Genomic DNA, 16753 nt, shown 5'->3' with positions numbered 1-16753 from the left:
TTATATTCAAATTAATATTTAAATTATTTTTAAATATTAATTAAAAATAAAATAAAAATCTATTAAGCGAGTACACAATAAATACTTTCTTTGTGGTCAAAAAAAGTCCCCTTAAAATTCAGTAATCTTTGGTTCGGCCATGGAAAAATTTTCAAAGAATAACCATAATAAAATTGCAGTGAGTTGTCTAAACCAGTCAGCAAAGAGATGGCAGCTTATTCACTCCTGTCCACACTTTCCTCCCCATTTTCTCGCTCCCCAAACAGAACTCCAAAGCTTCCTCCCCTCTCTCTCACTTCCACTTCTAAACCTTCTTTTCTCTTTCCAACCAGGAAACTCTCTCTCCCTTCTCTCCACAGTCTCATTTTCAATCAATCCAAAAACAGTTCTAACAAAAATTCTAGTAATAATTGCATCGTTTCTTCAGCTTTCGATTCCTTCTTTATTCTCTGCACTTCGCTTGCTCTATCTTTCTCGCTATTCGTAACCGATGTGGGAGCCGCCTCGGCCTTTGTGGTGACCCCTCCCCGGAAATTACAGTCCGATGAGTTGGCTACGGTTCGTCTTTTTCAAGAGAACACTCCCTCTGTTGTTTATATCACCAATCTCGCCGTCAGGTTAATTCAATTTTAAATTTCCCGTCATTCATTTTTGAGCTTTCTTATTCAATTTGCTGTTGCGTAGTTTGTATTTCCCCTTTTTTTTGGGTAACGGGCTTCTTTTTTCAGGCAAGATGCTTTTACGTTGGATGTGCTGGAGGTGCCACAAGGATCGGGGTCGGGTTTCGTTTGGGACACAGATGGTCACATTGTTACCAATTATCATGTGATCCGTGGTGCTTCTGATCTCAAGTTAGTTCTTTTATTAGTTTTATTATTTCCTGTAATTCTTGTAAATGATTGGGATTGAACAACCGCAGAATGGAAATGGAAATATTTTTAGATGATATCAATTCACTTCATTATGGAATATGGGTGTTATTTACAGTGTTTGGAATGAATGTATTGGAAAAGCATGAACCTATATAATCTATTTGGTTATCTAAGCATGGAAAAATATGAAAAGATCATTTAGGGCTAATTTATGTTTATCTGGACTCTTCATTTCCTTAAATTACCCGTATCCGATGCCATTCGGATGTTGTTATAGGGTATGATCCTCCAATTATGTGAAAAAAGTTGGAAATGTTGAATATACTCATGTTAGAAACATATTTGTTTCTAGCACTCATTCATGAGTTCGAGTAACATAGGAGTAGAATGCGATGCATGACGAATAAACATCTGGTTCTTGGTATCTTTTTGTTTTGTTAGAGCAACGGGATAGTGCATTAAATAAATTTGAGGAAATAAATACACCATTTATTTGGAGGTATTGAGCTTGGTTGAGTTGCTATTTTGACTGTTTCTAAGTCTTGAAAGTAATCATATATGAAGAAACAGGAGTTAGCGGCGTTAACTACCTGACCTTTGGCAATATGGATATAAAGGATAAAGATGTTTTAAAGCTTCTTGTTCTTGATATACGAAACCTTATATTGGTGCTCATTATTTGAAGGGTTACTTTTGCGGACCAGACGACGTATGATGCAAAAGTTGTTGGATTCGACCAAGACAAGGACGTAGCTGTATTGCGTGTTGATGCCCCCAAAGACAAACTAAGACCTATACCTATTGGTGTCTCTGCAGATTTACTTGTTGGCCAGAAAGTATATGCCATCGGTAACCCTGTGAGTACATGTTTATACTTGTAGAATTATGACCTATACCTGTGTGGTGAGTACTTTATTTGTTTCACTTCAATGGAGACTGTATGTAGTGATATCAAGGATATGAACATACTTATATATGCAGGTCGTTAAATATCATATACATTTCCTTCATCATATATCTTATTTTTTATTTTCCGATACATCATATTTCCGTTTATCCATTCTCTTCGAACACATTTATTAGGATGTTTAATAGGATTGGCATGGAAAAGAGGTTGCTTTTCGATATGCTTGCATAATAAAGTGTCGGATACAAGTATGTGTCCAACACGGGCATTTGAATTTTTTTGAAGCTTTTCCATGTCTTTGGAGAGTCATATCTCCGTACCCAAGTACGGATATGCATCAAGACACAAACACTTAAAGAGAAATAAAAGTGTTGAAGCAACATAGATGAATTTGATTAATAAGAGTGCTGCCCTCACTATGGTTTTAAGTGCCTGATCAAGAGTTAATGATCGTCTGCTTTTACTCCTATTCTTTTAGCTCTTTGATTACTTGTTTGAGTGGATTTCTGATTTTTCTTTTTCGTGTCCTTGCAGTTTGGACTTGATCACACTCTTACAACTGGTGTTATCAGGTATCAAAGACCAACGATTTGTGACTGATATATCATATTTAAGTTTTCTCCTATTGCTCTTTTTTATATGAATTACAGTTGCTAATGCTTCTTTTATATTTACCTATAGTGGGCTTCGCAGAGAGATCAGTTCTGCGGCTACCGGTCGCCCAATTCAAGATGTTATACAGACAGATGCTGCTATTAATCCTGGTAATAGTGGAGGGCCACTCCTAGATAGTTCAGGAAACCTTATTGGGATAAACACCGCTATATATTCTCCTTCTGGTGCAAATTCCGGTGTTGGATTCTCAATTCCAGTTGACACAGTGAGTATTAAATAGACCTTGATTTGTTTGAGATGGAAGAATTTATATTGTTTCGTTTTCTTTCCTAATTCATCTCGCTATTCCTACATGTCCAGGTTAGTGGCATCGTTGATCAGTTGGTGAAGTTTGGGAAGGTGACAAGACCTATTTTAGGGATTAAATTTGCACCCGACCAATCCGTCGAGCAGTTGGGAGTAAGTGGTGTGCTTGTCTTAGACGCTCCTGCGAATGGTCCAGCCGGCAAGGCGGTATATTATTTCTGCATCGAACTTTCACCTTTTCCTTTTGAAGATTGTTACATTTCAACGGCATGTTGAAGCTTTTCATATTTTCTATTGACAGCTGACCTTTAACGTATAACAGGGTCTGCGACCAACAAAGCGTGATGCTTATGGTAGACTCGTATTGGGTGATATAATAACTTCTGTTAACGGAAAGAAGGTCACCAATGGCAGCGACTTGTACAGAATTCTTGATCAATGTAAAGTTGGTGATAAGGTATATAATCAAATACTGCCTGTATATTCCTAGAATATTCTTCAGATGTTTTAGAAGTGTAGATTTTTTCCATTATCTTATTTCTCACAGGTTACCGTCGAGGTGTTGCGCGGGGATCATAAGGAGAAGATCCCGGTAATTCTCGAGCCAACGCCAGATGAGACATGAAATGTCCTTTTGCTGTGGTGTGTAACATTAGGTACGTGTATATACAATGAAATGCCATTATTTATTATAACCATTCCACTGGTAATGGTCCTGTTATACAATGTACATATGCCATCAGCGGGTAAATTATAAAAATAGTCACCCAACTATTAGTGTGTTTCTGTTTTGGTCACTCAAGTTTAAAACTTTCTATTTTAGCCACTAACATTATCAAAATTTAATATTTTGCTCACTCATCAGTTAAATCACTAATGGTGACCTTTCTATTGGCATAATAAATTTAGCCCTCTAATGTTTATGGATTCAATTAATTTAGTCGTAATTTTAAAAAATTCAACAAATTTAGTCCTCAATTTTACACAATCTGGTCAATCCTAGATGGGTTGCAACTGTTACGAGAACGGGGCTTTAGGAATGTCGTGGTTGTCTTGGTCCAGCGAATTCGAGGTTTCCTTACCAGACAATGGAATGTGGTGATCTAGCATGGTTATGGTGAAGTCAACCTGCCTGCGGATTCTCTAGCGAGAAGTACGAACTGCAATCCGATTGGTTTCCATTTTCTAGGGAGGGCTCCAGCTGATCTGCAGCAGATTTTATTGTTCGAGAGTTCAGGGACCTCTCCTAGCAGTCTTCATCGGGCATAGTTTCTCCTAGTTAGTGTTTTGTCTTTGTTATTATTTACCATTTTTTTAATTTAAAATTTTATTTTTTGAAAAAAAACGTATAAAATTATAAATAAATGAACACCCATTTTTATCATTTTTTTACATGAAATTTAAAATAATATTTTTATAAATAATATATATTTTTAAAAAGAAACCCACTAACAACACAAATCAGCTTCAAACTTTTTTTTATAAATAATAAATTTTATTATATATCTAGCTCTTCAGTTCTCATCAAATTTGTCAAATGTCGGGCACTACTTTCGTCCCTAATCACTAGCACAAATAATATTTACTTTAAACTCATCGATTTTCACATCTATTTTCATACTATCAAACTAGGAATTGGTTGTAGAGTTATTGGCATGGTTTTTCACCTAGTGGATTTCTAACACCTTATTCTCATATATATATTTCCAATCATACTCACCCTCAAACATAATTTCAAAGCCAAAAAACCTGACTAACTTAAAAACATCAATTTTCAACTCAAAATGAACATGTGAATCTGTATATAGTTTTTTTTTCTCTTAAATTATTTTATTTATATATTTTAAAAAATAAATTTGATGTTAGAAAAAAATATTCATTTATTCATAAATATTTTATGTATTTTTATTGAAAAATAAACTTTTAAATTTTTTAAATTTTTAAGAATCAAGATTAAATTGATAAAATGTGTAAAGTTGAATGCTAAATTTGTTGAATTTAAGACTGAACTATAGAATTTGTAAACATTAAAAGACTAAATTTATTATTATACCAATAAAAAAGTAATCTTTAGTGATTTAATGAGAGACCAAAATATTAGATTTTGATAACATTAGTGATTAAAATAGAAATACACTAATAATTCTAACATTATGAAGCAAAGAAATGCAAAAAAAAAAAATCTCTCTAGGTATAAACTCAATTGGTGTAAGTACTAAAAAGCAAAAATCATATCTTCTTAATATTTTCCCCTATTTAAACCTTAAATTGCGTTATGTTGAACTGTCATAATTCTACGTTCTTTATAGTTTCGAGCCGATTTTGCTTCTCATAAGTGTTGATTATTCGATGCGGTGGAATCTTCACCGAATTTCATTGCTTATTTTGATGAATGAGTGGGTATGGTGTATTCTTTTTTCACTTATGTTTTTTAATGAGACATTTTTTTATAAAGATTAGTATTAAAATAATTTGTGTTGCTTAAGTTATTATTATATCAGATTTAAGATTTAAATATTTACAAATTAAGAATAGTAATGAATAGTGTAATTTCGGATAATATTTAAATTTCTATTCAGAGTGCATATGAATAATATTTTTATATTTATTAAAGGATCCGAATATTTAACGAATAATTAAATTAATTTAAATTTGAATTTAGATAATAATATTTAAATTTAATACGGATAATAAATAAATTTATTTTCAGATTCAAGTCAGAGAAAATATAAATATTTGATTTGCTGGCATCCATAAAATAAACCTTCCTCGGATAATTGCACGTATAAAATTTGGTAAATTTTAGAAAAACTGCACTAAGCGACAATGGCAACCAAATTAAATGCACGGATAAAATTTGGCAAATTAATCTGATTTAAATTTCTTTTTTTTTTTCGATTTCCTTTTAAGTTCTAATGATGGTAATTACTGTTATTTAAAATTTAATAAAATAAAAAATATTTTTATTATTATTACTAGACAGTAATTTAAATCAGTGAAATATACAAAAGTTGAATCTAGTGGCTTGGCCACACCCATAGAAATTAGAAACCAAATCCAAAAGGATAATCTCGTCGTTTGATAGGTTAATAACGTGATATATATGGTAAGCCTAGAGTTCTTATAGAGAAGAAAAATATCAAACAACCACCTTTTTAGCCTTGAAATGAAGATTCCTGTGATTAATAAACTATTTTTTTCTTTTTTAAAGAAAAAAGTTTGATGGTGAAGCATGTGAAATAATAGTGACATTCTGAATAAAATTTTCATATTTTAGTTTTCTGAAATAGAATTATTGATTTTTTTGGGTAAATTATACAAATGGTCACCCAATTATATCCGTATTTCTATTTTCATCATCCAACTTTAAAAACATTTAATTTAGGCACTAAATATTTGTTCTTATTTTGATTACCCACCTTTAAATTGATATTGAAAATAATAGTGTGACCTTTTTTTAACTGGTATAATACCATATTTGGTCTTCAAATATTTACATATTTTATCAATTTGATCTTTGAACTTCCTGACCAAAACTTCCAACTTTTAAGATTTTAAATTTGTAAAATCCAAAAAGAAAAGAAAAACTTGTCCAATTATCATCACATATATGGATATTGAAAGTTTAATTTTTATAAGTGAGGTTTAAGAAACTATCGCATGTTTAATTTACTTTTAATTTTTTATTTTATTTATCTTTTTTATTTTACTTGTGGAAATACTAAACTTGATATTAATCTTTAATTTACTATCTGTACTTATTATTATTATTATCATTATCTCAAATCTAATATTCAAAAACCATAAATGAAAATAAATTTTATAATAAGTTCACATTTACGCAAAATTCATATTAAGATTAATTGTATTGAAAAAAAAAAACTTAATTATCTTAATTTTATGTTTTGTGTGGCGGAGACTTTGTAACTTACCTTTTACTATTATTGATTTATGCTTATTATTATAATTTGCTCTTCAATAATTTTAGATTATAAAATTTTAAGGAAAAAATATGCACATATATGCATTCCCCAAAATTCTTCAGAGATGTTAAAAAGTTGAGTGATGGAGTTTGCACAATTGAAGAAGTTTTTTTTTTTTTGAGTTTTACAAATTTATAGATGTGGAATGCTTCTATTATTAAAGCTAAAAGCTTTCGTTAGGAAGTTTGAGGATCAAATTGATAAAATTTATAAATGTCAAGGGTTAAATTTATTGAATTATTTAAAATTAGGGTCAAATTAATAGAATATGTAAGTAATGAGAATTAAATATGTTACTATACCAGTTAGAAAAACAGAAATGAGTACAAAATTTAGTGCCTAAATTGAAGATTTTAAAATCGAGTGACCAAAACAGAAACATGGGCATGTTGGATGACCATTTATATAATTTACCCTTTTTATTTTCCTATTTTGAAAGGTATATAAGATTGAAGAAATGAACAAACTTCAAGCAATGAAATATGAGCTGAGATTGTATTTCTATGCCAATTATTTATAGTTCAACGGAATTATTGAAGCCCTCTTGGGCTTGAAAATGGCAAAAATAAAATATATATATATTGAAAAGGATCAATTTGATTTTTTTTTTGTTAAAATGGTAATTAAAAAATGAAAACAAAACTGGAAAAATGTTTTTATTCAATGATGTCTCTTTGCTTTATGATCCAACAGAAAATTTTGTACTAAAATTATGATTTGGATGTTGAAGATGAAAATATATATTTCTTGAATTTTATCATATCAAGAAAGAAAGAAAAAAGCTTTAATCCTAAGAATAATTATTATTTTTTGAACAATTTTTTATAGGTTTTGATCATATCTATTATTTTTGAGACACTGCTTAGAATTACTCATAGTCTCTCCTCAACTCATAAATAGAAATGCACTTCAGCGCACTTGAACCCATATTTTACTGTATTGACAATAATGCCAATGCCAATCAAACTAAGACTCAATCGGCAAACCATGATAATTATTAGGGTAAAATACCAAAGTAGTCAATTTTGTTTTCCTCAGGTTACATTTTAATCACTTATATTTGAAATGTTATGTTTTAGTCACTTAGGTTACTGTGTTGTAACATTAACGGTATAACGGTAAGCTGACGTGGCAAATTAAATCATCATTTCAAATGAAATTTTTAGATTAAATTATACAAGTGCCCCCTATATATATTTTTTTTTATTTTAAGCAATTTAATTTTTTTTATTTTACGTTAAAAGAGATAGAGTAGGGAGGAAAATAGAAGGACAAGCAGAAGAGAATGAAAAGAAAAGAAAAAAAATGGAAAGTTAAAAGAAAATAAAAGAAAAAAATTTGCTCAAAACAAAAAAAGATAGGGACTAAAATTGTATAATTTAACCTAAAATTTTTATTTAAAATGATTATTTAACGTGTCACGTCAGCTTGCCTTTACACCAACAACTTAATGACTAAAATGTTACAACATGTCAACGTAAGTGACTAAAACGTAACATTTCAAACATAAATGACTAAAATGTAACCTAAAAAAAACAAAATAGACTATTTTGATAACTTACTCTAATTATTAATACACATATTTTCAACTCAAAAAAGTAAAAAATTAATTTTATATCATTAAGAAAGAGAAAAAATATTTTTTTCTTAAATTTTAAAATGATACTTCAATCTCACTTTTGAAAGTTAAGTATTAGGATGGAAGGAAACATAATAAATTTAATTAAGACGCGATAAGATTTCATGACATGATTTACAGTAAAAATAAAATAATTAAAATATGAAAAGATTACTAAATAAAAAAAATTATTTCACATGAATGCGCCAAAATTTACGCAATTTAATTTATTACTGTCCATCAACTGATCAACGTATGTTACTAAGCTAAAGAAGATACGATATTTTCACCTACTAAAGGAAGAGAAGATAAGATAACTCATAAAAATCTCTTCTCACTTTCAACTATGTATATATATTTTTTACTTTTTCACCCTCATTTTACTATGCTAAAACCAAAGCTTAAAAAAAAAAGTAGAGTATTTTATTTGCAAACTGCGGAAGTTGTAAGATTTGATCCAAGGACCTGAAACTCGACTGGAATTTTTTATTTGACTATTATAATATCTGTCCACCAATTATTACCATCGCTATTTGTCATCTTTAGAATCTGTATTCAACAAAAAAAAATCGAAATTTGAAACTGAAGAAGCTTTTAAACAAAGTCTCGTGAAGTGGTTTGGAGGAGGAGGTGGGGCTATCAGATTTTCAGATTCAGCTTTGATTTCAATCCACTGAAATACCAGGTTTGTATAAATCTATGGTAATTCTAGCTTCCTTTTTTTTAATCATGAAGTTTTTGTTATTATTTTTTGTTGCTTCGGAGGTTGTTTGGAATTCGTGAAATTTGACTATAGTTTCAGTTGTTTTGTTGAGGAATTGTGGAAACTTTGAAGCGATTTCATGAATGTTATGTTATATCATAGTTAATTTACTTAGAATTAAGACTGTCTTTAAGTTTATTTTTTAATTAAATAAGAATTATATAAAAGAAAATGCCTTTTCATTGATTTTTTAAAAATAAAGTTTAATCTAGATTGCTATACAGAAGCTAAAAGAATTGAAAGAAATTAATCAGTCTGTTTTCTTTTTCTTTTTTTTTTTCAATTTTTGTTTTGTCTGATTTTTTAAAAATAAAGTTTAATCAGATTGCTATACGTGTTTCAAGAGCCTCTAATACATTTTACTTAAAACTTTTGCTTTGCTTTTCTTTTTTGTATTTATTTTAATTGTTTCGAAAAGAAATTTGTGTTTTTTTTAAAAGTAAGAAATAACACTTTTTTCTTGGTTTTGTATAGGTTAAAAATACCTGATATCACCTTTCTTGTAACAGGCTTCTTGTTAGCTCTAGTTATTTTGTTTCTTGGTTAGTTTGCGCAAATCTTTTCTTAGTTTTCGAGTGCATTTATTAGTTTTGTGCCATACAACATTTGCTAACGTTTAGGCTTCTTTCTGTCATCTGGGGTAAATGACTGTTATTGTAAGCTTTGTTGACTGCTCTTGGTTGACAGTCCACTGCTAGTTCCAATAGTTCAATCACTGGATACTTGGTGTAATGCAATATCTTCTCTGTTGTTAACTAGGATTTTGAGGTTTAAAGTTTAAACTGTATCTGCATGCAAGGAAAAGGTCTGGGACCTTGATGAAGTCAGTTTACTTGTATATTCTTGTGCATTAAAAAAGAGAAGATGCTACCAAATTGGAAGAAGTCCCGCATTAGAATGACAGTCCAATCTTTAGCTAAAAGTGTGTCTTTGTTAATCGGAACATCTAGAAGTAAAGAGAGTGGCAATAGTATGCAGTAAAAGGGAACCATGGAGCATACTTTGGAGAAACGATATCCAGTCAATCCAAAAGATTACAAGTTATATGAAGAAATTGGAGAAGGTGTCAGTGCCACTGTGTACAGGGCTTTATGCATTCCACTTAATGAGATTGTTGCTATCAAGGTTCTTGATTTGGAAAAGTGCAATAGTGATCTGGTAAGTATGATCTTTCACAGTTTGTTGCTGAGAAGTCATGTTTACTTGTACCTTCTCTTATGAGTCCCAGCAACTCCGTCACATCAAGAGTTGGTGTCAACACATGATATCTGTTCATGAATGATGCAGGATGGCATCCGAAGAGAGGTACGTACCATGAGCTTGATTGATCACCCAAATTTACTATGGGCACTTTGCTCGTTCACCACTGGTCACAGCCTTTGGATTGTGATGCCATACATGGCTGGGGGATCCTGCTTGCATATAATGAAATCCGCTTATCCAGAAGGTTTTGAAGAGCCTGTTATTGCTACTTTATTGCGTGAAGTCCTTAAAGCTCTTGTCTATCTTCATGCCCATGGGCACATTCACAGAGACGTGAAGGTTTTTAATTGCCCTTTCTTGTTTTATTTGAATGCCATGTGTTTTCTTGTTTATTTATGCAACTAGTTTGTTTTCAGGGACCAAGCTGATTAGTTATTGACTATCTCATCTGTAAGATATTGCTTCGGCTATATTTTGTAACAATCACATGAAGAAACTTATGGTTCTTAACAATCACATGAAGAAACTTATGGTTCTTCTTATAATGTAATTAACTATATATGATAAATGCTGGAAATATAGCTTTGTTCCGCACACAAACTTTATGCTAATATTCTCTTAGTCTAGTAGTTCAACATGACTTTTTCTTGTTTCTTTGGCAATATGCCAACAGCTTACTGCCTGATATTTTGTCCTAGTTCCTTTTACCCTCATTTTGGGGATTTTTGTCTTTATTCTTATCTACGTTCATGACTTATGTTTGCAGGCTGGGAATATCTTAATTGATTCTGATGGTGCTGTCAAGTTGGCAGACTTTGGAGTGTCAGCAAGCATGTTTGATGCTGGAGACAGACAGCGTTCCAGAAATACTTTCGTTGGAACTCCTTGCTGGTATTTATTCCCTTGGCCTTCCAACCATCTCAGTGTTTACTTTATATCGGTACTTCTATCATGTAAATTCATTATTGAGAGTTGATAATGACCATAATGTGTCTCCTTATTGTTGCTCTATCTCAGGATGGCTCCAGAAGTTATGCAGCAATTGCATGGTTATGACTTCAAGTGAGTTGATTATCTCGCTGATACAGATATTTACTTTTCTTTTCATTTCATTTCCTTTCATTCTTTTGCTTTTATACCTTTTGAATCATTATGTTTCTTGTTCTTTGACGTTTACAGAGCCGACATCTGGTCTTTTGGAATAACAGCACTTGAACTTGCTCATGGCCATGCCCCATTTTCCAAGTATCCACCGATGAAAGTAATCTCTTAGTTTTCTGATAGTTATATCAGTTTATTATTGTATTTATCTTGCTGTTGCCTTTATTTTTAGTTCTTGGTTTGGTTGTTTACTCCCATTTTTGCCGCAGGTTTTGTTAATGACCTTGCAAAATGCTCCTCCTGGTCTAGATTATGAAAGGGACAAAAGGTTCTCAAAGGTTTGTGCTATTCTATTCTGTCTTACTGTCTGGTATCACTTGATGGTATCTACAGCATCGTTCTAATAGTGTTATTATTCTCTAGTCTTTCAAGGAGATGGTAGCTGCTTGTTTGGTGAAAGACCCAAAGAAACGTCCGACTTCAGAGAAGCTTTTGAAGCACCAGTTCTTTAAAAATGCACGCTCTTATGATTATCTAGCTCGAACCATTCTTGAAGGTTTTGCTTCATTAGGTGAACGGTTTAGGGTGCTAAAGGTCTCTTGCTTACTGTTTTTATTGAATTTGTGATCTCTGTTTAAGATGGGGAATAAATGCAACACTCTGATCTGGTTTTTATGTCTCAGACAAAAGAAGCTGATCTTCTTGTAGAGAACAAGGCTCTCTATGAGGACAAGGAGCAATTATCACAGGTGAATAATGTAGCTCTTTTACATTTCTCAACAAAAAGTAGAACTAGGTTTTTTCCTTCAAATCTTACTAGTAATTTTAGGTTGTGTTTTGGGTGATCCAATTGCTATCAATTCTATGGTTATCCCAGGTCTTAAAGTTTAGGAGAAACTATTGCAGCTAGTTTTTCTTTCACTAATGAATAACCATGGTATATAAAAAATTTATGTTACATGGTATCACTTTAAATATGAATCCTTTCACCTTGCAGAAAGAGTATATAAGAGGAATTAGTGCCTGGAATTTCAACCTGGAGGACTTGAAAAGTCAGGCTGCACTTGTAAGTAGTTTCAATTGTCCAGCTCAACTTATTATTTGTTCAGTGGTTTTAACCTGCATCTCTTGAGTCTTGGGCTTCCTATGGTTCTATCATTATGTTGTGCCCCTCCATCTTTTGCCAGTTGGTTTTAGGTTGGATGTTTAACATTATTTATGTGGATGAACTCCGAGACCTGCTCTATTATTTTTATCTCATCAGAAATGCTGACTGTTTTACTTGCAGATTCATGATTATGATGATGTGCCAAATGCAGAAGATCGAGATGGCAGCAATGGTGTTGTTGGATTATCACCAGAGAGAATGTCTTCTGAAATGGCTAGTAATTCCATTGCTTCAAGTAGCCAGGAGGTACCAGTAACCCCAAATTATTTCACTGTAATTGAACTTTCAGACCTGACGATTAAGCTGGTACTTCAAGATTAATATCCTCCCTTTAACTTGTTTCAGGATGGGCCTAATGATCTTCATGATCTAAAGAGTTCCCTTGCTTCATTTCCCATTAAACCTCTTCAAGCACTCAAGTACGACATTTTTATGCTTGCTTGACTTTCTATTGCAAAGAATTCGTTGGTATAACATATTTAGTAGGCTATCATTATTCACATTTGTTATGTTCAAAGAGATTGTGATTGTAAGTGTTATTTTTTTTTTTTAAATGCAGAAAACAGTAAGTTCTCACAAGTTTAATCCTTCATCTTTTAAGTTATGTGGTTTTTAATAGTATCTTCTTTCTATGTTTTAAAAACATTTATCGTATCTCTTCAACTAATTACTATTTTGGAGAAAGAAAGGTTGGCAGTCGAATTGTTTTTGGTAATTTAGCTTCTTTTTTTATTCATGCAACTATTTAATTGGTTCAGAGGCTGTTTTGACATTGGTGAAGATGATGAGGATGTAAACAGTCCGAATCGGAAAGGTGTTAACCAATCAGGAAGTGAGCCATTTGTTATAAAGTCATCAAGAGCTATGGATCAAGATGCTAGTAGAAACGAGGGTGAGAACTCCGGGCAAAGTAGCTCGTTACTTCATCAAGCCATTCCAGAGCACAAAAAGTTCTTGAGCGGTCCACTAATACCTGATAATGCCTTCTCTCCTAAAAAGGTTACAGGAAATGGGGACAGGTAAGCTTCATTCCGAGCGAAGTTATCCCTAGCTGCAAAGTTGTTATCACCAAACATGATAAAATAACTGAAGTGACTTTTCTAAATATATATATAGGAAGATTGTTTTCCCATTATCAAGCTCTGATATGATGAGTTTCTATATTCTGTGGATTTCGAGTTGAAGAGAAGTCCTAGATGTATGATCTGCTACACATGACATAGGGACTGTCTTCTTGACTTGGTCGTTGACTCCGCTGTTCTGTAATTAAAAAGGAATATTGTTGCTTTTATCATTGCCGTTTACTTTAACTGGAAAAAGTGATTCATAAATCTATATTAAATTGGGTTTACCAAAAATGTTTTGAAGGGACTTTCCACAGCCCAAATTTCAATCTGAACACAACTACAGTGGTCCATTGTTGTATCGCCAGAGGAGAGAAACAAATAGTCCTTCACCAGGTATTTCCTGGTTTTTTCTTCTATTTCTACTTAGAAGTGATGCTACTTGTTTGTACTCTACTGACCTTGGTTTGATTTCTTTGGCCCTTTATTCAGAGGATGCATCAGAGGGAGCAGTTGTTCGGCGGGGGCGCTTTAAAGTGACTTCAGCCGAACTCAGTCCCAAGGTACATCTGCAATATAATGATATGTTTACCTCATCCATTCAAAGAAACTTTGCAACCTATTGGGTACTGTCGTTTGATGTTATGCAATTACATGCATCTTTTTGCTGTTAGGAATTGCTGCATATATGGTGTCTATATTATATATTCCTGTTTGTTATAATATATTACTGTGAAGTTTATCTGTAACGATCAATATCTGCATAGTTGGACACCATTTGTTAGGCATCATGTAAATGCTGCATCAACAGAATGACATACATCAATTTTTTTTCTTTCTTTTATTTTGAAAAAAAAAAATGACATACACATAATGCTGTCAACTATTACTTATGAACCCCACACCAAGTAAATTACACTTCTGCTAAAGGGCTATATTCTAAGTGATTCCACTGAATGCTTTGGTTTCATATCTTTTTGGTTTCTTTACATGTGGTTGTAATTGATTATGCATTTCATCTGCTTGATGCATCCATCCTAATTTCAAACGTATTTTTCGTGTTAGATGTCATTGCTGTATGTTAAGTTTATCCTCTAATATCTGGATTGTTTATCCATGAAAACATTTTGGCTTTTACTTCCTCATTGCAGCGTACAAACTGTCATGTATGACTGTCTATATTATCTCATGTTTCACCGTTGAAGAATGATAAGAATTGAACTTATCAATTTATCTTTTAGGCAATGGCTTTGTAACCATTGCCATTATTTTCTCTCATTCAGGGACCTACAAACTGCATACTTAACCCGGTTACCGGAGGTTCAACCAATCCAGCATCTCTAAACCTTTCACCTAGTGCTGTTCTCCCATCTCTACAATGCATTTTGCAACAGAACACCATACAAAGGGTACGTTTATTTTTGCATGTCCAATCTCATGTCATAGAGATTGCCAGTCTTGAAACAAGTCCTGTTTTTGATGATTGCCAACAGGAAGAAATTGTTAGACTGATCAAACATTTGGAGCAAACTTCTGGTAAAGCCTCTATATTTTGATGGACAGCTTTTCTGCTGCATGACCACAAGAAATTATTTGATGTTAAATTTGCCTTCTCTTCCTTGTACAGGTAAGCTTGGGGATTTTACAGAAGTGGGCATCAATGACTTTTTGCAGGTATCAATCCTAACTTCTCTGTAATCATATGACCTTCTTGATGGAATATTCCATGGTGTCAGTTACCCTCTCTATTTATGCTTTCTTTTAAGTGTTTCTGGTTTATCCCAATGTTGGATATCTCATGTTGAGACAAACTTTGTCATATAGGTCTATACTTCGTTAAAAGATTTTAGTGAATGATTTAACTAATTGTACATGCAGATAGCGCACTCTTCTTCGAGGGAGAAAGAACTGCAATTTCGGGTGCTTCAACTGCAACAGAGGTAAGAGGTGAAACGCAAAACGGTGCAGACTTCCTTTCTTTATCATGTACATTTTACTGAAACTTTATTTATGTTGTCAGTATTGGGAACCTAGTTGAGGAATTGCAGAGACAGAAAATGAAGAACGCTCAGGTTCGTGCGTTATTTTTGAATGTATATTTTTGCATAATTCTGAGGATATTGATATTTCATGCATCTATGTTGGAACGACTCTTCATTTTTCTTAGACTACTCAGATCGAATACATGTTTAGAGACATAGCCATACCATACATGCACACATTACGTCCAAAGGGGGCTGCCTAAATAATACCACTTGCTTCCCAAGAGACTCAAACTCGAGTGGGGTTCTATGGGGTGAACTCCCCTTGGTCAACAAGCCAATCACAGGAGTTCACAATCACTTGTTTTGCTTGCAAATTAGATTTGTTCTTTTTTGTTCATTGTCTGAAAACTAAGTTAATTTTACGTTGTGGTGTGACCTTGCAGTTAGAGAAACAATTAAATGCATTGGCCAACAACAAAGAGTGAAGGTGAAACAGTGGTGAAGATGTTTGATACTTAAATTGCCAGATAATTTCTTCATCGATGTTAGGGTTCATATTTTTTTTTCTTTAGGTAAATAGAAGTGTATTTGTTTGTGTTTTTTTTTCCCTTGGTGTACACCATATCCATGGCAGTCTCTTAAGCTGGAACTCGTGCAAATTTTGAGATGCCATTGCTTGGATCTCAGTTGACTTTGTTGTATTTATTGACACCATATTGTAATATAATTACAATCTTTCTCTCTCTCCCTCTCTGATATATATGCACACACTTTGCACACACATATATTTGTGCTAGAGATGAATGATTTTAAAGAAAAGCTTATTGGTTTAATATTAGATTAACAGTTTGAAGGTAATCTCAGTTAAGTGTGGGCTTAACATGTGTTGTTGAGTCTATTTGTGTATATAACCTAATTTTTAAGCTAAGCAAATGAATGTTCAATTCAAAATTTCATAAAATGTTATCTTTAAATTTTGATGGTGATTAAGATTTAAGAAAAAATTTCTTTGAAATCACTCAATTTCGTTTATTTAATAAAAAAAATAACTTGATAAAAAATATATATCAAGGGTAGGGGCAAGAGAGGCTTAAATCTAATCTAAGATTTGATGGTAATAAAGATTTAGAATTTTTTATTGAAACAAGGATTTTGAAAATGGCTGAGT

General features: G+C 32.4%; 2 protein-coding genes across 9 annotated transcripts; both read left to right on the top strand.

Annotated features, from left to right (window-relative positions):
• Positions 1-112: 112 nt before the first annotated feature.
• Positions 113-4130, top strand: LOC107911779 (protease Do-like 1, chloroplastic). 4 transcript variants are annotated; one of them, XM_016839707.2, is made up of 9 exons: positions 113-617; positions 729-851; positions 1558-1729; positions 2314-2351; positions 2461-2659; positions 2755-2907; positions 3023-3157; positions 3248-3356; positions 3704-4130. In XM_016839707.2, the coding sequence occupies exons 1-8, from the start codon at positions 208-210 to the stop codon at positions 3323-3325; spliced, it is 1308 nt and encodes a 435-aa protein (XP_016695196.1). In that variant the 5' UTR covers positions 113-207; the 3' UTR covers positions 3326-3356; positions 3704-4130. The 4 variants fall into 4 exon arrangements, with proteins under 4 accessions (XP_016695196.1, XP_040961662.1, XP_016695194.1 ...); XM_041105728.1 differs by having other exon boundaries at positions 114-617; positions 3763-4113; XM_016839705.2 differs by lacking the exon at positions 3704-4130 and having other exon boundaries at positions 114-617; positions 3248-3484.
• Positions 4131-8627: 4497 nt separating this feature from the next.
• LOC107911777 (serine/threonine-protein kinase BLUS1) lies at positions 8628-16328 on the top strand. Of its 5 annotated transcripts, none has more exons than XM_016839702.2 (22): positions 8704-8986; positions 10036-10222; positions 10352-10606; positions 11034-11158; positions 11285-11329; positions 11447-11528; positions 11638-11706; positions 11792-11962; positions 12052-12117; positions 12366-12434; positions 12657-12782; positions 12882-12955; positions 13096-13101; positions 13295-13555; positions 13905-13996; positions 14093-14163; positions 14884-15009; positions 15094-15136; positions 15228-15274; positions 15479-15540; positions 15621-15672; positions 16029-16328. In XM_016839702.2, exons 2-22 carry the CDS (start codon positions 10055-10057, stop codon positions 16068-16070), a joined length of 2052 nt encoding a protein of 683 aa, XP_016695191.1. In that variant the 5' UTR covers positions 8704-8986; positions 10036-10054; the 3' UTR covers positions 16071-16328. The 5 variants fall into 5 exon arrangements, with proteins under 5 accessions (XP_016695192.1, XP_040961661.1, XP_016695193.1 ...); XM_016839701.2 differs by having other exon boundaries at positions 8705-8986; positions 9824-10222; XM_016839703.2 differs by lacking the exon at positions 13096-13101 and having other exon boundaries at positions 8628-8986; positions 9824-10222.
• Positions 16329-16753: the final 425 nt, after the last annotated feature.

This window comes from Gossypium hirsutum, chromosome D11 (assembly GCF_007990345.1).
Source record: "Gossypium hirsutum isolate 1008001.06 chromosome D11, Gossypium_hirsutum_v2.1, whole genome shotgun sequence".
NCBI classification, from domain to species: domain Eukaryota; kingdom Viridiplantae; phylum Streptophyta; class Magnoliopsida; order Malvales; family Malvaceae; genus Gossypium; species Gossypium hirsutum.
Note: the sequence above shows the minus strand (reverse complement) of the source record. Positions and strands in the feature narration are given on the sequence as shown.